Source organism: Lissotriton helveticus, chromosome 1_1, assembly GCF_964261635.1.
Source record: "Lissotriton helveticus chromosome 1_1, aLisHel1.1, whole genome shotgun sequence".
Classification (NCBI taxonomy): domain Eukaryota; kingdom Metazoa; phylum Chordata; class Amphibia; order Caudata; family Salamandridae; genus Lissotriton; species Lissotriton helveticus.
In genome coordinates this window covers 1851565726-1851590933 of record NC_136057.1, presented here as the reverse complement: position 1 = coordinate 1851590933, position 25208 = coordinate 1851565726, and the positions used below count along the sequence as shown (strand labels likewise).

Sequence of the window (25208 nt, the reverse complement as noted above, 5' to 3'; positions counted from 1 at the left end):
GGACATCCTTTACACTTTACACTCCATCTCTGCCACAATGGCTAAAAACAATCTGGGGATGGAGCCGATGCCCATGCGCACTGTAGTCCAGGGGAGGAGCCACCTATCTCAGGATACTTCGAAGACTCTTCCAGGACAACAATGTGCGATCATCCGGACCCAACACTAGGCGGCGATCTAATGCAAAAGATATGAATGTTAGCAGCCCTACATGGCAAGAACAGATGCATACTGGTAAGTAGCATATTCAATTCTCCTCCCTGAGTTTGGGATTGCAGTCAGTCAATACTGCGTGCCTCTAGGGCCGATACACCCACTCTCTGTGGGACACGGTCGCGGCCGTGCTGCCAGAATGCCTGATGGAGGTACGGGCTAAACTCGGCCAGGCCCTTGTGGAGGGCCGGGATGCGGCACGGTATTCCATCGGTGTGGGCTGGACACTACCAACTCTCTAGGCAGAGAGATGGCAACGACGGTGGCGATTCGTCGTCAGGCCTGGTTGAGGTCCGCCAATTTCTCAGCCGATGTCCAAAACACCCTTATGGACATGCCGTTCGATGGCCGTCGCCTCTTTGGCGAAAAGGCAGACCATGTGCTTGACCGCTTTAAGGACTTCAGGGCTGTGGCCAAGTCCTTGGGCCTCTCGGCCCCACGCCGGCAAACTGCTGCCTTTCGCCCCTTTCGTGGCCAAGGAAGGGGCGCCCTCACTCGTCCTGCCAGCCACGTGCCGCAGACTACATCCAGCGCGGTGGCGGGCGTGGAAACCGCCGTGGCGGCGGTCGGGGACAACGGCGAGGCCAGTCCACACCTACCCCTATAGCATCTGCCTCAAAACCCTCCTAGTCCGTGCTTTCAGGCCCATGTGACGCCATTGGGGGGGCAGGGTCCGCCATCACCACCACCACCACTGGCGCACTGTCACATCGGACAGGTGGGTGCTTTAAATCGTCCGAAGGGGCTACTCCCTCCCCTTCGAGGCGTCCCCTCCAGCCATGCCACCGCAGTACCACCGCGTGTCGGGGGATCACTTGAAACTTCTACAAGAGGAAGTTACGGCCCTCTTGGCCAAGGGGGCCATCGAGCGCGTTCCTGGGCCAGAAGTAGGGTGTGGTTGTTACTCCCACTACTTTCTGGTACCCAAGAAGGGCAAAGGGGGCCTACACCCTATCTTGGACCTACGGAACGTCAACCGCTTCCTCCGGAAGGAGAAGTTCAAGATGCTGACATTGGCTCAGGTCTTATCTGCCCTAGACCCTGGAGACTGGATGGTAGCGTTGGACTTGCAGGACGCTTATTTTCACATCTTCGTCCTGCCGGCCCGCCGGCGTTACCTGCGGTTCACGGTAGGCCACGAGCACGTTCAGTTTACCGTGCTCCCCTTCGGCCATACCAGCGCCCCACGGGTGTTCACGAAAGTGATGGCGGTGGTCGCAGCTCATCTGCGCAGGTTAGGGGTTTCAGTCTTCCCCCTACCTCGACGACTGGTTGTTGAAGGCGGGCTCACTCCAGACAGTCGTCAGCCACCCCCAGACTACGGCCGACCTCCTGCACCTGCTGGGGTTCTCAATCAATGTGCCGAAGTCACACCTGTGTCCCTCTCAGAAGCTCCTCTTCATCGGAGCGGTTCTAGACTCCGCGCAGTTTCCGGGTTATCCTCCCGAACAGTGGGTTCGGGATATTCAGGCTATGATTCCGATCTTTCAGCCGTTATCCCGAGTCTCGGTCAGGTTGACGCTGGGGCTTCTGGGGCTGATGGCTTCCTGCTTCCTTCTAGTGCATCACGCCAGGTGGCGGATGCGGGCTCTGCCGTGGGACCTGAAGTTTCAGTGGGCCCAGCATCAGGGCAACTTGTCCGACCATGTCTTGATCTCGGAGGGCGCTGCAAGACAGTTGCAGTGGTGGCTCACGGACTGCGATTGGGTCAGCGGCAGATCCCTCTCCCTACCCCAACCGGAGCACGTAGTTGTGACGGACACGTCCCTCCAGGGCTTGGGGGGCCACGTGGGAGAGGCAGCTCCACATCAACCTTTTGGAGCTGTGGGCGATCCGACTTGCACTGAAGGCATTCCTCCCCTCTGTCCGGGGGAGTGTAGTGCAGGTGTTCACGGACAACACCACCGCCATGTGGTACTGCAACAAACAGGGCGGGGTGGGGTTGTGGACCCTTTGCCATGAGGCTCTGCGCCTTTGGCAGTGGTTGGAACATCAGGGCGTGACTCTGGTGGTTCAACACCTGGCAGGTTCTCTGAACTCCAGGGCAGACGAACTCAGCCGTTGGTGCATGATGGATCACGAATGGCGTCTGAACTCTGACGTGGCGCAAGGCCTCTTTCAGCAGTGGGGAGAGCCTTGGTTAGATCTGTTCGCCACAGAGGAGAACGCGCAATGTCATCCGGTCTGCGCATTGGAATTTCCAAGGCGGCACTCGCTCGGCGACGCTTTTCGTCGCGAGTGGAGTTGCGGTCTATTGTACGCCTTACCGCCTATACCACTTCTGCCCAGAGTGCTGAAGATCAGGCGCGACCGGGAGTAGGGTATCCTTGTGGCTCTGGACTGGGCACGAAGATTTTGGTATCCAGAGCTACTCAGCATGTCTGCCTCTTCAGGAGGACGGGGACGGTCCTCCACCCGAACCTGTCCAGTCTCCACCTACAAGCTTGGAGATTGAGCGGCGACAGTTGAGGCCATTTGACTTGACTTCTGAAGTCTGTAATGTCATTCTGGCAGCCAGGCGTCCCTCCACAAGGTCAGTATACGCCTGCAGGTGGAACAGATTTGTGGCATGGTGCACAGCAAAGGCTGTAGATCCACTCTCTGCACCCCTTTCTGAGGTTCTTCTCTTCCTTCTTTCTCTTGCCCAGCAGGGCTCTGCTCTGGGCACTATCAAGGGCTACCTCTCTGCCCTTTCCGCCTTCTTAAGGCTACCTGATCAGCCATCCTTGCTCAAGTCCCCAATTGTAAATAGGTTTTTTAAGGGCATCATTCACATGTTTCCTCCTGTTCCATTCGTGATGCCCCAGTGGGACTTGAACCTTGTACTTACCTATCGAATGTGTGCTCCCTTTGAGCCGCTCCATAACTGTCCTCTCCGTCTTCTTACTTTAAGGACTGCTTTCCTGGTTGCCATTACCTCTGTCAGGAGAGTGAGTGAGCTGCAGGCTCTTTCTTCCACACCTCCTTTCCTCTCTGTCCATCCGGACAAGGTTGTGTTGCGGACAAGACCCTCTTTCCTGCCCAAGGTTGTCACGGCCTTCCACATCGGGCAGTCCATCACCTTGCCCACCTTCTTTCCGCCTCCGCGTCCCTCGAAGGAGGAAGAGAGGCTCCACCGTCTGGACCTACAACGTGGGCTCTCTTACTATCTGGATCGCACACGCCAGTTCCGGGTGGATGACCAACTCTTTGCAGGGCACTAAGTAGGCACTAGGTAGGGACGGGCGGTGCACAAGCAGACCATCTCTCGGTGGATTATCTTGTGAATCCAGGCGTGTTACTCCTTGGCTAAGAAGGAACCTCCTATTGGGCTGAGGGCTCATTCCACTCTAGCCACTGCGACTACAACTGCCCTGGGCCGAGGTGTGCCCTTGCAGGACATTTGTCAGGCAGCTACGTGGGCCTCGCTGCACACGTTTGCAAGACACTACTGCCTGGACAGCCAAGTCTGGAGGGATGGCTTCTTTGGCCGTTCCGTCCTCCAGGACTTTCTGGTGTGATTATTGGTTCGCAGACCCACGACTACAACTGCCCTGGGCCGAGGTGTGCCCTTGCAGGACATTTGTCAGGCAGCTACGTGGGCCTCGCTGCACACGTTTGCAAGACACTACTGCCTGGACAGCCAAGTCTGGAGGGATGGCTTCTTTGGCCGTTCCGTCCTCCAGGACTTTCTGGTGTGATTATTGGTTCGCAGACCCACGACTGGGGTTGATATTGCTGGGGTATCTATTCTAAGGTAAGGAATCTATCACTAACCTGTCTCTTTCAGATACACAAATTACTACTTGTGTAACGATATATCTGTAAGAGACATTAGTTAGTGATAGATTCCTTACCGACTCACCCATCCTCCCCGTTCTGCGAACCGATATCTAGGGTTAAGGTCATCCCCTTTCAGGGCCCTAGTTTCATGGCACCAGTGTTGGTTCTATCATGGCTCTGCGTATCTGGCGCGGAAAAGCTGTGTATAAGAACTGACGTCAGCACGCGGAGGCGGCGTCTAAGTACTCCAACGACGTCATCACGGCGCCGACGACTGACGCGGAGCCGCGGACGACGCCTACCGACGCGCATGGGTACTGCTACGCAAAAAAATTCCGGATCCAGTCTGACGCCTGGGGATATTCTAAGGTAAGGAATCTATCACTAACTAATGTCTCTTACAGATATATCGTTACACAAGTAGTAACTTGTGCGTCTGCTACTTTTTGCGAGCTTATTGGACTGAATCACTTTTAAAAAGATGAATAATATTGCCTTTCACTAGAGGTCTAGTTTTAAAAATATTGTGTTTTTTCTTTTTCTACAAACTCCTATGTTCAGAAGGAAAAATGAAACCAAGAAAATAACACTAAGCAAGGAAAATGAAGTGTCACTTTAAGGTTGCCAGCCTGCTAGCATGTTTTACAATGCAGTGCTGTGGACTGACAGCCTTGGTTCTTTGCTTCTTTCAAGAGTAACCCACTCAGTTCCCTTTTATATGTGCAGACCCCGGATTTCTATTGCTAAGGCATTTGAGTTGCTTATGAATCTAATAATGAAGAAAAGTAACTTTTCCTTCTCCATCGTGCAATTTTAATCAATAACCACTGGATGGAAAAAGTTTCTCTCCATGTAAGAGTTTACAGGAAAACCAGGAGATGAGTGATTAAGAGGAGAAAGCAAAATATTGCCAGGCTGTTCTTCAAATAGAATTTACAGAGACGCTAGGCCACCTGAGTGTCAGTACTAAGGTCAGAATTATAGTAGGCAGTCTGCGCAAAAGGGATGGACAGACCACTACATATGTGTGAGTAGGCTACCTGGGTGGGTGTAATGGCAGCTAAATTGACCTTTTGCAGGAGTATTGTAGGTCTTACCAGGTAATGCAGTTGTTACCTTGCATGTTCTTTGTTCAGTTATCCTTCTCAAGCATAATGTTTTAAAAATAAGTGGCCTTTTTAACTGTACCGCTTTTCTCTTTGCATGCAGCTTTTAACATGGGATTTGCTTGCTATGTTTTGATGTGCTATGTTGACATTGAAAGGTAGCTTATAACCGTAACTGGACCATTACAAATATTGTAGAATATAAGCATCAGTCTCTGTTACAGCTTTTTTAAGAATGAGAAGTTGGCGCCTCCATCAAAACGTCACCGAATTAGATTTGCATTTCAAGGCTGGCTGCTCACAAAGTATCCACCTCCTTAAAGTGTGATATGTAATTATCTTACATTTAAAATAAAATACATAGGAAGATATTCACTAATTCAGGATTCATTTTTTTAAGTGCAGTTTGATCTGATCGGTCCACTGTGCTGCACTTGTAGAGGCTGAGATGGTACAGGAATCTCTACACATACCAGATAAAGGAGGGTATTAATGTGTATTCCCTCAGTTTTAGCAGGACATTTGCCAGAAGAGAAATTGGGCCGGTGGGGTGAATTTTGATCTCCATTGCTATTGGGTTCTAGATAACCACACACAGCAGCCTTGGGTTTTACTGTTGCACTGTGATCTAACTGTGCTATTCCCCACAGACTATAGACGTCATACAGAAATATTCAGTTTATACATTTGAGGTCTGCTGTGTGAGATCTGCTTTGAAATAATCGATAACTTTGAAGTAGATCACAGTAGTCAGTGGGTCTCGGCCTAAGAGCCAGTGCCCTAGTGCTTGGGCTTCTGTGGAGTGGGTACTATGCCTCATTTATTTGGGTTTATAGGGATAGTTCATGCGTTTGATGTTGACAGGGGTGATGACAAATTGTGGATTAGGTGAACCACCCTGAACTATATGAAGTCATTAAGAGAAGCCTCTTCCTTTCCTAGACATAACTCTTGTGTCATTTGGGGTAAGGAGAAGTGTAACATGCTATTCAGCCCTTTGTCGAAGTGTCCCATTCACAGTCAGCAAAGATAGATTTGTTTTGGGAAAGGCTCCTACTGAATGATGTACTTCTATGAACATCACCAAGTTGAGGGATTTGAGGGCTGCTAGATTTGAAGTCCACTTGTCTTCCCAGTCGCAAGATCACTAATACCGGACACTTTTCTGAAGAGGAATCCTGTGCAGCCGTGCATGAGAACTATAAAGTTCAGGATGCCGTTGATCTTCGATGGGATGAACTGTCTTGTGTTTTTGGTTGAGGAATAAGTGAAACTGTAACCACTTCTTCATAGAAAACATTCTTGTTTTACTTGGAATACTTTCATTCATTCTGCCTAACACGTCTCCTTGTTAATTTGTGTTGCTTTAAGAGGGATGTTGAATTGGTGTGGTTCATCTCGAGCTGTAGATGAGGTCTTGAGGGGAGTTTGGATATCTGAATGATTTCTGGTTGAAATTAGTCTTGAAGGACTAGTTTAAGTGTGGGTAGATAAAAATTAATCATGCGAAGCTGAACTTCTTCCACTGCGACCTATTTGGAGAAGGTTTAAGAAGCGAACTTCGCATTGAAGGGTAATACTTTGTGTTGCCTAAAAATATATCTACTGTGCTTCTTAGGAATGAGCATATGGAAATATCCCCTATGAAGCTCAATGCAGCACATCTGTCACTGTCAAACATTCAGGATTTGTACATCTGAGAAAATCGGAAATGTCCAGACACCCAGAATCTTCATTTCCCATTTATCTTGCACCTTGCGCCGGTTGCTGCGACCCGCAAGGATCAGCAGTGAAGCAGAGCCGCCGGCTCCATAGCGGTGGAGTCGCGGCGGCATCGGAGGGCTGAGAGAACCCCCCTCGGCCGCTCCACGGCAGAAGGGGGCCGTTGTACCGGCTGCTGCGATCAGCCCACACCTCAGACGCGAACACGACATCGGACCCCCCCCCCCTTCCTGACTAACGGGATCAAGAGGGACGTCGGTTGAGTGGAGCCTACCACCGGAGGCTGGAGGGACAGCGACATCGGAGGGCTGAGAGAGAGGCCCCCCATCCCGCCCTGTACACACTTTGATTAACTATTGCAACAGCAACCTGTCAAACTTTGCTGGCAAACTCAACATGCACACGATGCAGCTGGTACATAAGGTATTTATTTCACCCCACCCGCCTGCTCACATTTTAAACTATCTCCTTTGTTCAAAATGGCTGGGGCCATAAAACTGTAACAATAAATCCCACCAATGCCTCTGATGTCCACGAGGCTCTTCAGCTTAACTCCTCCACACAAGACCACCAGAACTAGAGATAAGCCTCCCTCCCAGCATGCTACGAGCAGTGCTTGCTCTAATTGAAAGTGAATTTGCCCTTCCCTGTGCCCAAAGTAATAGCAGCAGACAGAGGACTAATTTCTCTATCTCCCCTATCGGTTCGGCCATCTTAGACTGTCTATCCTTGGCGACCATCATGGACTAGTCATTCCTCACGATAAAATGTCTGCCATTCCACAGTGGTATTTTATGTATATTCCTAGTTGTATCTTGCACATCTTGCTTTTTCTTCACCTGTAATGCACCGATGCTACCTCATATATTTACAACATATGTTTACACGCAAGATTATGATAGGGTGTCTGCCTTTTACAGTGGTATTATATGTCTATACTCCTAATGGTATCCTGCACATCCCACTTTTTCTTCACCTCTATGCACCAATTGCTACCTCATATATTTTGGTTGCTCACTAGTGTCACTTTTGGTCTCATATAATTTTTGGTTGCAATTGTATTTTGCTACTGATTCATGTACCTCATTTATTTTTGACTACTCAATATTGTTATATAGCATATAACTCCTGTTGCAACTCTATTTTGCTACTGATTCATGTACCTCATCTATTTTGGACCACTCATTTTGGACTACTCACTATTGTTACTTTTGATTCAGGTATTTTACTGCCTGCATCGGTAATTCAGTCTAGTATATCGTCAGTATTACACCTTTATTTTATTCTGTACATGTTTGTAACCCACAACGACTTCACTTTTTACTCCTGTAATGCACCGACTAATTGCTCATATAGACCTGTTACATTTATGTAACCTGCTCCCATTTTAAGTTTTATTCCTGTATGCACCAATTACTACCTCATATACTTTGGTTTCTCATTAATGTCACTGTTGATCCATGCAACTGGGTATTAGTGTATGTGTTTGTATTCTGCTCCCGTATTTCATTATTGTGCACCCTACATCTGTGCAACCCGCACCCACTACAATTCTTATCCCTGTTTGCATTGACTACTACCGCATACACCTTGGCTGCTCACTAGTGTCACTTTCATCCCATGCAACCGGCGATTACTGGGCACCCTCCCACACCTACCGACTCCGTCATCCCAACATGGAGCTCATCGGCAAGCACACATACAGAATCAACTACCCACCCATACTCACCAAAAAAGCCGCTAAACGCTTTAAACACAACTTACTGAGGTCCCACCCTGAAACTCCCTTTGCAGACACCTACTTCTCACCGGTCAATGGTGCTGTAAACATTGATATCATCTTCCACACCGCACGCAGAGCTCAATGGAGAAAAACGTTCCTCTCTTTACTCACCGTCTCCAACTCCAGGAAATCCGCTCATGGCCGAACACTCTCCATCACTCCATCCCAACTCTTCCCAGGCAGAACCACCATCACTATCTATAACAACGGGATTGTCCTAATCCAATCCACAGACAGGAACCTGGATCTACTAGACAACCTGTTCCCCACTTTCTTACAGCACCTCTCCAATCCGCGGACCCCCACTCATAGCACTCTCAGTCCGATCACCCTTGATCTCACAGCCCCCAACCATAACGATGCTAACATAGCTCACTCCCTAAACGACACGCACCTCTCCTCTACCACCGGCACATTCGTCATCCACCCACCTACCGCAGCCACCTCACACTCCTCAATCACAGACTTAGATCTCTCCCCCACATACACCAGCTGCTCCCCCTCCCCCCCACCAACACCTTGACCTCCATTCATACCACTCCCATTCCTTTCACCCCTGTCACCACAGCCCCCAACCACAACGCCTCTAACCTACCTCAGCCCCAAAACGACACGCACCTCCCCTCTACCACCGGCACCTTACTCATGCACCCACCTACTGTTGCTACCCCACACCCCTCAATAACAGACATAGATCTTTCCCCCACATACACCAACCGTACCCCCTCCACCCTTTCACCAGCCCACATTCCCATTCTTTTCACCCATGACACCACAGCTCCCACCCACAATCCGCCTAACCGAGTTCAGCACCAGACCGACACGCACACAGACAAACCCCACCCTTTATCCCCCCCATTCTCAGCCCCCACTTCCACCCATTAACTAACCACCCAGATCACGCCTCTATCAACTCAACTCCGCCCCCTCAAAAAAGAACCACATACAATCCCACTTCCCCCCCCCCTCCATTCTCACCCCCCACTACCCTACATGCGCCCCCATCACCACTAACATACGCCCATCCTCCACCAGGCACTCTCCACCTACCACCAATACCCTCCTCCATACCACCAACGTCCCCCCAATGTCATCCTCCCCCAACCCTCCAATCCCCACCACCAACACACATCCCACACTAGACTACGTTATGGCCTCCCTCCTCCAGCTCAAAGAAGACATTCACATCATCAAACCACTACTCTGCACGCATTCCAGTCACTCCTCACCCACCACCCTCCTCAAGCTCAAACAAGACATTCACATCATCAAACAACTACTCTGCACACACCCCAGACACCCCTCACACGCCTTCACCAGCACCACCCTTCCTAACAGGACCTCCACCCGGTCGGCTGACTCTCGCACTCAACGCCCCCCGCACTGGACCTCAATCCCTGTTCGCAATCGTGAAAACCGTCCCCATCGCTCCTGCAACTCACTATCGGACCTCGACACAGTCACCCTCCTCCGCTCCTACGACCCAGCTCCCCTTAACAACATACCCTCCACCCTCTGCGCCATTCCAACGATTCATCCAAATCCCCTTAGACCCCCCACACAAAACAACAGAATTTCCATCCTTAGTAATCTGAGAAAAGTCCCCCTCTCTCTAGAACCCCCTTCCACCCTCGACACACCCCGTCTCAAATGCACCCTCCTCAACTGCAGATCGGCCTCTAGGCACTCCTCTGCAATCGCTGATCTCATCTTAGCACTGGACCTTGACCTATTTTTCATGACTGAAACCTGGCTAACTGAATCGTCTACACCTATAATGGACATACTGGTTCCCCCCAACTACCACATCACTAGACTAGACAGGGTTGGTCAAAAAGGTGGTGGAATCGCATGTATACACAGGAGTAACCTCTCTGTCTTGAAAGTAACCTCTCCCTCCCTACCCTCCCCAACCTCCTGTGAATACATCTGCCTCGATATTATCAGTACGGGCAAACCGATATGCTCTCTTCACGGCATTTACCACCCACCAGGGGACAACCTTACCTTCTCGCAACAAATCATGGATCCGATCGCAACCAATTCAGGGCGACAACTCACACAAATATACCTTGGTGACTTCAACCTCCACTGGAACGATCATAATGACGCGGTGGTAAATAGTCTTAAAAACTTCCTCGACGCCCTTGACCTCACCCAAATATGCAACAGCCCGACCCACGAGAAAGGCTCTATCATCGACCTTATCTCCAAAGAGGACGCTATCCAACTCGAATCTATCCAACCCTGTGACTGGTCAGATCATAATATTGCCACATTCTTCATCAACGAAAAAGTCAAATTTAACCCGGTTCAATCCTTCAAGCCCAAAGTCTGGAAAAGAGACCTGAAAAAACTCAACCCAAACTCTCTACCCCCCAACAGCTGCAATCTCTTACTTCCTCCTACTGGCGTTACGGATGTCCAATCCTTGACGGATCACTATCTCAACGCTATGACCTCTATAGTTAATGAAGCTGCACCTATGCAGCTAAAAAGAGCCTCCACAAAAATGTCCAATCCTTGGTACGACGGGAGTCTCAATGACGATAGACGGTCCATGCGAATGGCAGAGCGCACCTGGAGATCAGCTCCTTCCGCACTGCACTTAAAAACGCTGAAGAAAAAGAGAAATGCCTACTTCAGGAAAATAAAACACTCAAAATCAGATTTCTTCAGCCGTCAGCTCGACCAAGCCAAAAATCGTCCGAGAAAGCTGTTTGAGCTAATCAGAACACAATCCAAGGAACAACCCCAACCACTCAGCACTTTGGGCGAAGCGCCCTCATGTGAAGACTTCGCCTCTTTCTTTATCCAAAAAACCGACAACATAAAGAACGATCTCCTCATTGACGTAAGTCTCTACCCCAAACCCCACTGCACAGCACCCACTGAACCAAAAAACAATGCTACATGGTCATCCTTTGTCACCTATTCGGAAGAAGAAATTGGTAGACTGCTCAGCACTGTGAAACCAGCCAATCACCTCACGGACCCCCTTCCTGCCAACGCTGTCAAAGACCTTACCCCGTCGCTCCTCCCACTCTGGACTAAAATTATCAACAGCTCACTTCAACAAGAGACCATCCCCGACTCCCTCAAAGTTGGATAAGTCACACCTCTACTAAAGAAACGTACAGCCGACCCCTCTGATCTAAATAATTACCGTCACATTACCAATATTCCGACTCTTGCCAAGTTGTTGGAAAAATGCGCACAAACTCAATTGACTAAACACATTAATCAGTTTGATCTACTCAACCCTCATCAATCAGGCTTCAGAGCAGACCACAGTACAGAAACTGCTATGACTCACATAATTGACGACGCCCTGCAAATCCTAGATCAAAACGATACCTGCCTCCTTATCCTTCTTGATCTCTCTTCTGCATTCGACACCGTCAAACATGAGAACTTACTTGATCTATTAAACACAAGAATGGGTATATCTGGAACTGTGCTCAAGTGGTTTACGTCCTTTCTACACAACAGATCGCAGAAATTCAAGAGTAACAACTTGATGTCTTCGCTAATACCGGTATCGCTAGGCGTCCCACAAGGATCCTCCCTATCCCCAACTTTGTTTAACCTAGTTATGGAACCGCTCACCACCTTGCTACAAGCATCCAATGTTCACTTCCACATGTATGCCGATGACACCCAACTTTATCTCAAATTACAATCACCCAAAGACATTATGCACTTGAATTCAACGATCAGAAGCACCCAAACATGGCTGGCCGCTAATCATCTCAAACTCAATGCTCTTAAAACAGAGTTCCTCTTGATCTCACCTCCCGCGAAGATCACTACCACTCAAATCTGGCTTAAACACCTAACCGCACTCAATGTTCATCCCACCATCGTGGACTCAGCAAAATCTCTAGGCATAACACTTGACACCAACCTCAACATGCAGGAACACATCAACAAAGCAACTAAGGGTGCGAACTACCAGATCAATACCTTAAGGAAACTCAAACCCTTCCTTCCAGCCAAAGATTTCCAAACTGCGGTACAAGCTCTAGTCATCCCTCGAATAGATTACGGCAGCATCGCCCTCTGCGGTCTCCCCCTAACTACTACGGCACCCATAAGAGCTTCTCTAAACGCCGCAGCGAGACTCATCACTGGATCAAAGAAACACTCACACATTTCCCCTGACCTGGAAGCCCTGAATTGGCTGCCTTTTGAAGCCAGAATACATCTGAAAATCCCCTGCATGACGCACAAGGCTGTCCACCTGAGCTCACCCGGATACCTCGCCCAGAAGCTGACGATTTCTGGAGGCTCCAGAAACACCAGAGGTACAAACAATCTCTTGCTAAAGCCCCAAAGATTCCGCAAGGAAAAAACCTATAAACGCTCCTTCTCAGGAATGGCACCCAGGATCTGGAACTCACTCCCCCCTGAAATCAGGCTCATCTCCTCTACCATACTATTTAAGAAAGAAGTAAAAGCTATCCTCATGGCTAAATACACTTGAATTATTACTGGGGATGATATTTACAGACGCTGTACCATTCAGTTCTACTGATCTTTTTTTTTTTTGTTGCATTTTTGTATGACTCGTGTTATGGACCTACCTGAGTGTCTACGCTACCACTTATTTGTACTTGTATCATTATTGATGTGACTGTATGACTATGCTCCCTCATGTACCTTCCCCCCCCAATTGTTATTTACTCACACGTTGTACCTTTCGTCTGTAAAGCGCTCTGATATCTGCAAAGATCTTGTTCGCGCTATATAAAACTTTCAAAATAAATAAATAAATCTTCATCTCTTGGTGTGATGAAATTGTATTGCTCAAAAGTGCCTCATTGCTTCCCAGTTTCTCAGCTGGTGTTTTCATCTGGGTCCGTCTTCCTTTATTGGGAGACTCTGCCTGTGTTCATGAACATTTTGGGTTCCTTATAACGAAGGGAAGCTAAACACGTTCTTATATTGGAATATAATTCGCTATATCATTATATGATGTCTAATTTTGTTCATGCTAGAGCAAGAGAGAAGGCTATCATTTGGTTGCATTGTGGTGCTTCTTTAATCTTCGGTTCAAGGGCTTTTTCAAGACTGCTAAAATACATATGGGTATACACACATTAGAACCGCCTCAGACAAAACTATACATAGTGAATAAATAGCATTTTATTGTGCTAGTTATTATTACTATATTGATTGAACATGATGTGAGGCACATTGGTGAAACACTGCACACGTTTGTCCACCTAACGTTTGAGGAAGCTTTTGAGAGTGAAAGAATTGGTGAAGAAATAAGTAATCGCATATTATGTTCCAATAGGCAACAAGGTTAGAAGATGGATAGCTTTGGAAGACTAGGCAATCGACCTACTGTAAAATGGGTTAGGAGAGAAAATAGTTACCGAAGAGTTGTTAGTATCAAAGAAGAAGTTAAAACACATACCATTAAATGTAATGTACCTATGTAACTGTATAAAATGAACATCACTCTGCTAAATTAGATATTGCATTATTTTTAACACTTACGGGGTGAAAGTGATCAGTACGTTCAGAATAAAGAAAGATGTTGGACCTTGATTCAAAGATAAGATGTGACAAAATAGTTGTAAACAAAAAAAGAGGCACTAGCTAAGGATTTGAACCTAAAAAGTATATAACAGACCGATCCTACTGCATATTGACATACCTGTAAAATGATCAATCACCCATGCAGTTGCCTTGGACTAGTGGTCAAATGCCGTTGTCTATGATCTTGAGGCGTCCAGTTTCTCAAAAATACTATATCTATCTGTGGCTCAGAAGTAGCCTGGTATAAGAGGGAACCGTCCACTTCTGTGTAGCATGCCTGGAAGTGGCATTCCACGTGTCACAGGTCACTATGATGGTGAGGTTGCCCATATCCTTTAATACATAAGCAGAGATGTGGTGAGTAGACCACCATACGCCTCCCCACCCCGAGGTATCCATGTAATCTGAAAAAGAGTATGGCAGCTCGTAGAGCGAGAAAAAAGAAAGCAAAAACAGACTGTTTCCTAATCTTAGAGAAACGATCACAGGTCCAGAGTATGGATGTCACAGGACTTCAGCTAAGCTTCGAATGAAAGCCATCCTTTATGGAAGAGCAAACCTCACACATGTAATGGTGTCATGCTACGACATCCTCTCCTCAACCTGGTAGGACAGTGCCACCAGAGTGCACTCAACCTCCTTGAAGACTTATGGGTAGGAGTGAGTTCTTAGATAAAAACTACTGGACAAGGAGAGCGCCAGACAAGCTAAAAATACCTTGCGTTTTTCGGTGTTTAACCTTTATTGATGTGGTAGGCATAAATGCCTCATAAGCACACATGCAACATTGACATATGGTATCAACAATAATGTTATTAAAAAATAAATGTTATTTAGAAGACTAGATTATTCCTTACCATAGACTATAGGGGATACCGGCTTCCTGGTCAAGGAGGGGGATGATGTCCTTTGTAGTCACACACTAATCCTAGGGTAATGAAATGTTAGTGGTGTAGAACAGGTATCGATACATGGAGGGGGGCAAGTGGCTCCCCTTTCACTTGATCTGGTGGCTGATTCTGCCCACATTTGATACTGTGCGCAGGGAGAGCCAGTCCTAGTCACTAATTTTTAGAGGAACGTGTTCCATACATGGCCCACACACAGTACCATTATATTTGGGCCGCAGTTTGTGTTCTGAGCAGTCCACTCAACTTTTATTAGTCTTATTGTGTCAAAGGTGTATTTCTCATTCATTCTTAAGCAGCTTGACTATGGCAAGCCAATAGCTGCTTGTATACATTACAATCCACAATGTGGTCTTCACAACCCAGTCATGCATCCATGTAAACATATCCTCAAACTTAATACGCATTTGCAGAGGCCGCGGATAACATATGGTAATCCCCGTTGTGTAATGAGATCAGCACACAAGTGTCACAGACACGCATAACGTTTTATACAAACTTTTGTTAAGCGGTACACAGAGTTGTTAATGCTCAGCATAGTGTAACTCTGCCCCCGTTGCCCATATGCCAGTATGGTGTATTTGGCACATTGGATGCTCATTCAGTGTGAATAAAGTTCTGACAGACATACTAGTGAATCGTCCTTGTTATTGAACATTTAGCACAATTCTGAAGGACCTGTGTAAAAAGCTGCAGGCATCTGGCCTGATAAAGCTGAAGAGGGAAATCTAACCGTGAAGTGAAAACAGGATTAGAAAAAACTCAACTACACCTTCTTTTGCAAACTAGAAAACCTTAAAGATTTGAAGTGAATTGAAAGGTGAATCTTTAATTCAAATGTTAATTCTAGGCTAGCTGAAACGTTTCAGAGGTATTTGCTCCAGAAATGGTAAACATGAACTGCGGCTAACAGCCATTGCATTGCAGTGCGAGCCCCCGCACCAGCCGGGCTCATTGAAGTAATATTCTATTTTCTTAGGGCCATCAACATATTGGTTTCATTTGTTTTCTATTTTTAAAGTGGGTGCTGAGGGAGTGGAAACAAAATCAGCACAGTTGTGTTTGGAAATGGGTGGTTTAATCCAAACTTTATTTTTATAGTAATGCTAATTATAAGTTTATTTCAAAAAGAGATTAAATTTTGTTAGGTGGGTTCTGAGATCATGTAGTTGGGTGAAGACTGTATAGCTCATTAATATGTTTAAAATCACATGATTGAAAACGACTCCTCCAGTTACACATTTCTGTATGTCTTGGAGGTAGAGAGATCAGCAATCTTGTGGATAATTGTAACATGTATTTACATCTAAATAACTTTTCCCTAGTGCATTTTTTATGTTATTTCTATATTCAAATGTATCAGCAGTATCCCAATGTTGCTACTTTATTCTGCCTGGTGTATTTGTTTCCACATTTTGCACTTCCAGTGTGCTCGGAGTCTCACTTTTTGTTCTTTTTGTTTTTTAAACAGGCTTTGGAAGAGAAAATGGCCAAGTAGTCGTTGAGTATTACTCGCAGCTGAAGACTGTTTGTGTGGAGATGGGCGATGTAGAGTCGATTTTCTAAGCACCCATTTTGAGTATTTCAGTTGCCATCCAATCTAAAGATACCATCTAAGTGCCTGAGGAAAAATGTACTTTGTTCATTGCCAACATCTTCTCCCTATAAAATGTGATGGTTTCTTTATAAATTGTATTTTGGAACATATTTCTTGTTTTTATTTATGAATTGGAATCTTGCAAGCTCGTCATTGAAAGCTTCGAAGGAGGGTGAGGCCCATGAGTCCTGATTCTGGAAACTGCTGTGTGGGTGAGGACTGCACCGATCCTCACTGATCTTTAGCTCAGTATAATAATAAATCAACTTAATTTCGGCTCAGTTGAACCATGAAAGTGCCCAATACAAAACAATATATATATAGTTAGAAAGTCTCAGTTCATGGCAGTAAAATAAATAATCATACAACATCAGTTGTCAAATCAATTGCCGCACTGCTCAGATAGAACCGATGGAATAAAAACCTCCAAGGTCCCTAAAAGAAACTCATCAGGAGTCCGACATGTGCCCTGGATTATCTAAGCTGGAGAGAAGACTTGTTCAGGACAAACCATACAATTGGCTCCATAGATATTCAGACCTAAAAATAAGCGGGTTGTGGGTGGGGTTGATGGATTTGGTGATTAGGAGCGGTTGACAACTGAACGCCGTGGCTCAAGGCATGTGCAAAAACAACAATTGATGGACCGAATGCAGAGCAATGTCATACATTCACCCCAGTACAGAGATCTGGGCCTAAATCTATAGTTTTTTGCTCACCATGCCATTCCAGTTTAAACCCAGCCATATGCAAATCAGTCTTGACCCTGTGCTCAATGGGAACGGTCCAGCCCGAACTGCCAGGCCAGGTCCTCCCTGGACTGGAAACAAGCACCCTAGGACCGGTTTGGGGGTTTCACCCCTCATCAGCCAGGATAGCTTGACTCCAGTGGCATGGAGAGCACGGAACCCACGTCTGGGCATACCCGTCCCACTCGGGGTGACAAATGCAAAAATAGCAATTTATGGACAGTATGCAGAACAATGAAAGGCATGTGTGCCTGGATACAGCTGATTCTCATGTTTCCCGGGCTAAGGTGAAATGGGTGAAGGCGGTAGGATGGAAGTAACTGCAGCTACAGACTGCAAACTAATCTAAAGCACCAGCTCTTTCATAACCGTCCACAGTTTAGGATGAATGAGCTTGCGTTGTGCTTGGGGAATGAAATCGCAGACTTCCACATGCATGTCAGTTCCTTCTTTGCATACATATGCCTGCACAGTAATCCTTGTCCTCTTCGTTGTGTTTACTGAACAAGGTGAGTCCACCTCACAAGACCAGGCACTCTGCAACCCAAATACTTTATGCATCTAAAATAAGCTTACTATAGGACCACCTCCTCAATTCGAGCCTTCTGGTGTTAAAAGTGTGACTAATTGGGTTTGAGTGTTTTCCTTTACGTACTGAAGCTATCTTTTTCCAGTTTGCAATTCAAGTCCTCTAAGTCTTGAATTCGGTCAACAGTGGTCATAATTGTGTATAGGGGCAGCATTAGTTTTTTGTTTGTGTTTTTCAACCTGTAGTGCCTTTAATCTGTGGGATGTTTAATTCTGGCTGTTCCCCCAACAAAAAGATTTGTATTTGTCTCATTGCCTTGGTTACCTGGGCAATTTCTTGTCTCATACCACTGATGGTATTCGATCCAGGGACCGGTAAGGCAGATATTGAAGGTGAATTGCTTAATTCTGCTACTTTGTACCTCCTAATTGAACCATGGGTTTTAGCTTGAGGCCGAGGTCAGAAGCATTTGTCGTGAAGAAGCAAGTTCCCGGGCCCCAGTAATGGCTCAGTTTCTCCTTCTACTTTTTCAGTGACAAACCGGCGGGCTCCCCAGCATGGGGTACATGGGACTTTATCCACTCCATAGGGCTTCCCTGTCCTGGTCGCCCTAACTAATCCATGACCATTGAACCAGTTTAACTTCTGTTAAGTTTTTATGTTTTATTGGAGCAAATACTTCCATAAGAGGAAACCTCACAGGCCTTCTTTTTCTCTTCTCTTTTCACTGTCCTTAGTATATATACACGTGGATCATGTGTTGTGCTCTGAACGTTAAATGCCTGGACATCTAAGGGTTGCGTGGGGTTTTATATTGGTAAGAAAATCAACACAATGTACTGCTCCCTGAAGTCCCTGTACAAAACCTTTAGCACGAACAGACCTCTCCAAAACTCCCCTGATTTCATGGCTATAAACGAAAGGCTGGCAAGTAATAGCTGTAATCCTTGTTTCCTTTTTGAAAGATCAGAGGATGAAGTGCCCAGGAGCACTGTCAGGATGAGCAGGTGCATTATTTCAACCTCCTAGTATGAATCTAATTTTGGACACCATCATATAGGCAGTCAAGAGTTTTCTCCCAGTAACATAACAGCGGAGATCAGATACAGACTTAAACCATTATACTTCATTCTGAACACGTCTTGGAAAGCGGTCTGCTGCCTTCCAACTGTGGTTCTGTTTAGCTCCCTATCTAAGTCTGTCTGCTTATTTTATTGTACTGTAATTGCCTTTTCTTATGCCTATTACTCTGAGGTACTGAAGCGTGTTACAGTGAGTAGTTTGTACTCCCAAACTCAAGGTTAGTTCAACAGACTTTTCAGTGATTAGGATTAGTCTTATGTTTTTAGGGACTGCATGCCATGTATTCCATGCATTTACTTCAGTTTATTTGTGTTAAATTGTTGTACTTGGGTGGTATTGTTAGAAGGTGCTTTGTGTATTCATGCAAATGTTTATTAGGATGAACAGAAGACACTTTTGTAGGGTTTCAGAGCAAGGAGAGGTTGTGTTCTTTGGGACGAAGTTTAGGCAGTTCGCAAACAATGCGAAGGGGCCTGCAACTTGTAGTAGGACAAGGATATGAAGAGCAGCATACGGAGGATGGTGGGTCAGGTGGGAGTCAGTAGAGTATAGGAAAGCAGAGGGAATGTTTGACAATAAGGAGGCCAGTTCAAATGTTTATGCAGACGTTGACAACTCTCCTTCACTATGTTGCTGAAATATCGCATGCAGTCTTATGGTGTAGTTACATTATTTGTTTGTGGGATGGCAATTTTATTATCTACTTTTGAACTGTACTAGAATCGGGACAATGGTCTCAGCAATCAGGATTGATTTTATTTTTTTGTTCTCCTACAAGTCTTTGGTTAAAACTGGTTCTTCCCAATTTGACATTCTTCTAATTTCCTGATGATTGTTAATAGTTATTGTTGCTTTGAGGGAGTTCCATATTTGTCGATTCTGTGCAAGAAAGTAGTGCTGCAAACTTATTTCATCTCGTAAGGGGAATGATTCACAGGGGAGGCAGACTGGAACACAAGTTCCTATTTAGGGGTTGTTGGTTGATTTTTATCTAGAGGAAGTCCAGACCTTTGCGATTTATTGCCTTGCAAGTGAAACACAATAGATTTGAATGAAAATCTTCTTGCACCCACTAACCAGTGAAGAGCCTTCAGGAGAAAGGAGAGATGTCTTTATAACTTTGCATGTAAATGCAGTCCTACTAACTGAACTCTGAATTATTTGGAGTCTTTTAATGGTTAAGAGTGGAGTTCAATGTTGTAATCGATATGCATAATCCAGATTTGAGAAGATGAGTGATGTCTTTGCTTGAACCTTTTGATGAAATCCCAAGATGTGGAAACATACCACAGTGTTTTCATAGTGTAGAAAGCTGATTTAGATAGTTTGAGTTTTCATGGAGATTGCAGGGTTCATTGTAATTTCAAGATTTCAGAATAAAAAATAAGTGATGGGTGGAATGCTGGCAAAGGTCTGTCTGACCATTGCTCAGAGTGCATTCCAGTCGATTGTGTTTTGGCCCATTGTGTGACTCCAGTAAAGTACTAGTCAGATGAACATAAAACAGTTTCTTCCAGAATGCAAGTTCAGTACTGCTATTCAAGCCCTCTTACTCTTGCATATTGATGGTAGTACATTTCCTGATCCATGACCCTCCAGACTCCACACTGGCACCCCTTAATGGCATTCTTCATGCTGCAGTATGTCTCTTTCAGGGCCTGAAGTACTATTATCATGTTCTCCCATCCTAATGGAACTCTATTGGTGCCCCTTGTTGACCCAGGCATCTTCAAAACCAGCACTCTGCTTATTTTGCAGGCATACTTGCCATCTCTGGTGGCTCTTGGCACACCTAGAGACTAAAAAGTGTTAAAAAAAAAAAAGACAGCAGTTCCTTTCCATCTATGCATTCAGGATCTTGGACCTCATCCCATGTCCTTTAGGACTGTTCCAAAGTTGCTCCAGTTTAGGGAAGAGTTGAAGGCTCAGTGCTGAGGACTGCCCCCGGCCGTCCTACGTGACGGTGGGCGTGTGTGGAGGACTGCCACGGGCAGTCCGAACCCTGCCCACGGATTAAAATGCCCGTACCACGGCGGATTTCGCACAGCGGTCAACGGGTTAAAGAACGCAGCACAATGCATTACTGTCTACAAACCAGCTATCTCATTGCGTATATGCTTGTCTTTGACACTATACAGTGCTTTGCTGCCCTTTGGCTAGGTTTATGATATAGAAATACCACACAGATAAATTACTCCGACTTGGTTATGGTCCTGTTGAAACAGTCCAGACCAACAGGCCCCCTTGTGGTTGGAACCGAATCATTATACAGGAAGGTGAGAAGCTATCCAAACCATACAACAGAACTAACTAAATAGTTAACTCTCTGTTCACTGTAAATAACTCTTGGTATTGTGACCTGGTTATGAGTTTCAGTTGAAATGCCACTGAAATTCACCATTTATGTTTATTGCTCACCTCCAAATACACTGCTGGCTAGACCTTCATGTGAAGTCCACCTACCTCTGGGAGGCTGGCTGTCATGCAGATGTTACAGTTTGAAGTTTTTCTTCACTAAGGAAGAAAGTGCTCAACAAAGTGAGGTAGTTTGAAAAAGAAGTATAAAAACCAGAGGAGAAGCTTTCATGCGGTCACGAGACACTGAAGTCCCTGCATGCATACACTCCAGCACGCAGTGGTCTGGCATCCCTCGCCGGGTGTCCAACTTGAGACCAAGACGGGGGTCCTTCATTCTCTCCCATCAGGTAAAAGGGTTGGCTTTTTCCGAGGGTGATTCGTGGCTATACACCCACAGACATGCTGGGTGCATCTAGTTGGGGTTTGCATCCTAGGAGTACTCCTGATTACTGCCATGCATCTCTATGCCTGCACATATTCATTGTTTTTGCACCATGGTAGATTTCTACCTTTTATTTACTCTGTTGGTGCTTATAACCAATATATCTGTTTCTATCTAATGATTGTTGCACCATATAATATAATATATTATAGTACATTATATTTATACTAGAATGATGCTGGTTCAATAAATGCTTATTGAAAACGTTCCCTCTGTTTATTCTGTATATCTCTCTGAGAATAAGTGAGCAAGAGTGACTGAGCGAAAGGTACAGTACTGTTTCCACAATCCCTGACGGATTGGGGTTGTCATGTTTGATAGTTGCCAGAAACGATTCGCTCCTTGGTAAGATTGTGGGGCTTATAGTGGCACTGTGAGCTAGTTGGTTTACAGACATATCCTTTGGGGGGGGGGAGAAAGAGTGCGGGGGTGTTACCATATCCTTTGGGGGTGCCTGGAATCAGTCTGGACACCAATCCCTTAGTTTATGTTGTCTAAACGCGCATATCCTATATAAATTTGTAGGAACTACACAACTGTTTCGATAGGGGTTTGGGTTGACTCTCTTTCAAGCTGCATATTCTGGTTGTCTTCCAGACACTCTTTATGGAAGGACATGACTTGCCTAGTAGGTAGCAGTGATGCTGGGTGCAAGCAGGAGTATCCAAAACAAGGGCACAATGAAGTGTAAGATCTCTGCAACCTTCCTGAAGCGGTAATTGGTGACAGAAAAGGATTGACCAGACCTCATCTTAAACAGAAATTCAAATCCCATCGCACCCATCTGCCAAATGACCGTGTTCGGGAAGGGAAAATCAGGAGCTCTCTGCTAAACCGGATGCCATTGAATTCTAACGATAATCCCTTTATTCCCCCTCACCTCACTCCAGTGCCTGGGTCTCCACCACAGTGCTACAGGAATGTGGTCTATGCTCTTCCACTGTCTGGAGAAGTTGTATTCACCCTCCATTGTCAGCCAAGCTAAAGCTGGAACCATTTATAATTAATCCTACTGGTCCCAGTGTTGTGTGCTGAGCTTTGTCTGAGAACTGACAATAGTTTGCCACACTTTTCCTGACAAAGAGGAAGGTCTGGTCATCCTTAAGATCCACACAAACACTGTACCCTGCCACCACTTTTATTATGTGACTACCCACAAGACCTGAGCGATAGTCCTATGCCAGCAATGAGGGCATGCTTGGTGCACCCCTCCAGGTCACATAACCGGTTCTGGACCTTGTGTTACAATGGACAGGTCTAGGCCTCTATGGATGTGGTAGATTAGTGTGGTTACAGGGCCAAACACAATGTCAATACCAGTTTCACATGCATGTCGACGAGTAGTCCGGGCATGTTTACCATCCAGGGGACATTTCTGATCCAACACTGTTCATGGCTTCTCACATGTTAATAGATGTTACTGGTGACACCACACAATACTTCACTTTTGGCCTTAATTACCTAATTTATGATGTCATGAGTTCAATGTGGCTACTGATAGAGAAATATCAAATATTACATTAGTACCGGTTCTATATTGCACTGTATTATACAGCTTTTTCAGCGTGTCTGTATGTCTTGCACCCACAGGCATGAGTACAATATCCTGGACGGCTGGTGCACATACCTGTGTCTTTGGGTAAGTGCAGTCTGTACTAGAGGTGATAGTGTATACTAAAATGGTTTGTGTCCTCACCTTGGTCTCCCTTCAATACTTTTCTAGTCTCGCCTCTTGCTCTCTTTCCAGTGTCTCCTCCTATCTCCCACACTTCTGTACTTTTAAGGTTTCAATCAATCACCAAATGTATTCGGTCATATAACCATAAAAGTACATTGTACATGTTAACCCATACGTTTCAGATTCTGAAATTGAATAAAACAAAGTGCAGTACAAGTTCATCAACTACATTATTCAATTGATTGCATCTAAAGGCTAAATAATCAAACTGAAAATATTAAAAGCATGGCCTTAGTTACAGCCCAAGATAAAACTTAACTCATTAATTATGTGCTGGTAGCCCTCTATGAAGTTCACCTCGAAGCACATAGACCACATTATTACAGGATCATCTGGCCATGATCTCTCTAATACCTCCACACATGGGACAATCAACCACCCAAGTGTGTACATTTTTTACTTGACACTCCTTTCTCTTCTTATTTCGTCTCTCCCTGGACTCTCTGCCTTTTCCTGCCTCTCTCGCTCCATCCCTCTTCCATTCTCTTTCTTCTCCATGCCTTTTTGTGACTTTGCCCCTCAGATTTTCCAGCCTCCCTGCCCTGGGCCATTCCTAATGACTTTTGTGAACAACCGTACATTTGTAGTTTGTCCAGCGCTGTTAATGACAGGGTCATAGTACTACAAAGCTTTGGATGATCTGGGCTTTATTTTTGGGTTTCGTACATATGGAAAAGCTTTGATCTGTGAAATGTTCCCTACATTGTCACGCCTCAGGCTTGCTTTGTTGAAGGCAGGACTGCTTGTTTAGTTCTTTCTTTTTTTCCTGTAACTGCAGGCACAATAGATGACTATTTCTCCTGCATCCCTTCTACTCGAAAATCTGAGGGTGATCAATCTCCCAAACCCTTCGTTTCCTAAGCCTTGCCTCTTTAAATTAGCGGATTCTCCTCCCCATGGACACCCACCAGTTGCATTGGCCAACCAGTTATCCATTCATTAATTTCAGGTATATATTAAAGGAATACACATTCCCTTGAAGATAATAATGTCTCTGCTGGATGAGCAATGCGAGGATTTGGGTGTATTATATGTTCTGGCTGTGTAGCCTTACCGTGTAATACACTTTCATAAACTGTCTTGGGTCCAGTGAGGCTCATTTGTAAAACCTTGAAACTCAACCCTGGGTTGCTATGGCTTTGAGCAGCAAGGCTTAAACAAAGGAACTAGTGTGTAAAGAGCACCAAACAACGAAAAAAGAAAGCCACACAAAATGAAGGAAATCCAACACCAATTTATAAACTTAAAAATTCAGCAAAGTATAATCTAAGACCCCAAGGTGAGCGAAACACTATCTCCAGAACAATCTGGTGGATTTTAAAGAAAACTTAAATCACAGTTTAACCGCAAACAGTGGGGGTTGCGGCTGCACTGCCAATCTCCGTACACAGCGGTCCCAGCTATATCCTTTGATGAAGGCTGGTGTCCATCTTGGGTTCCGGTCTGGACTCGGGACGACGCTCCTGGGTCCAGTTCACTATGGTGCAACAGTTGGCTGTCAAGAATCAGTCTCTTGTGGCACCCAACTGCAGGCTGCTAACTTGTCAAGTTAGGATACCCCAGCTTTGATGGCCCTGGTGCTGGTTCCAGGGGGTCAGCTGACTGACCCTTGGAGTCACTTCCTTGGTCTAGGGCACTAGTTTTCCCCAAACCAGGAGCCACAGGTAC

General features: G+C 45.8%; 1 protein-coding gene across 4 annotated transcripts in view; it reads left to right on the top strand.

Moving 5' to 3' along the window:
• ALDH9A1 (aldehyde dehydrogenase 9 family member A1) overlaps window positions 1-16751 on the top strand; it is a 262831-nt gene extending 246080 nt beyond the window's left edge. For all 4 annotated transcript variants that reach the window (XM_078641404.1, XM_078641401.1, XM_078641392.1 and 1 more), the window contains one exon: window positions 16516-16751. In XM_078641404.1, coding sequence (XP_078497530.1) covers window positions 16516-16610 — 95 coding nt within the window. In that variant the 3' untranslated portion in view covers window positions 16611-16751. The remainder of the gene's footprint in view (window positions 1-16515) is intronic.
• Window positions 16752-25208: the final 8457 nt, after the last annotated feature.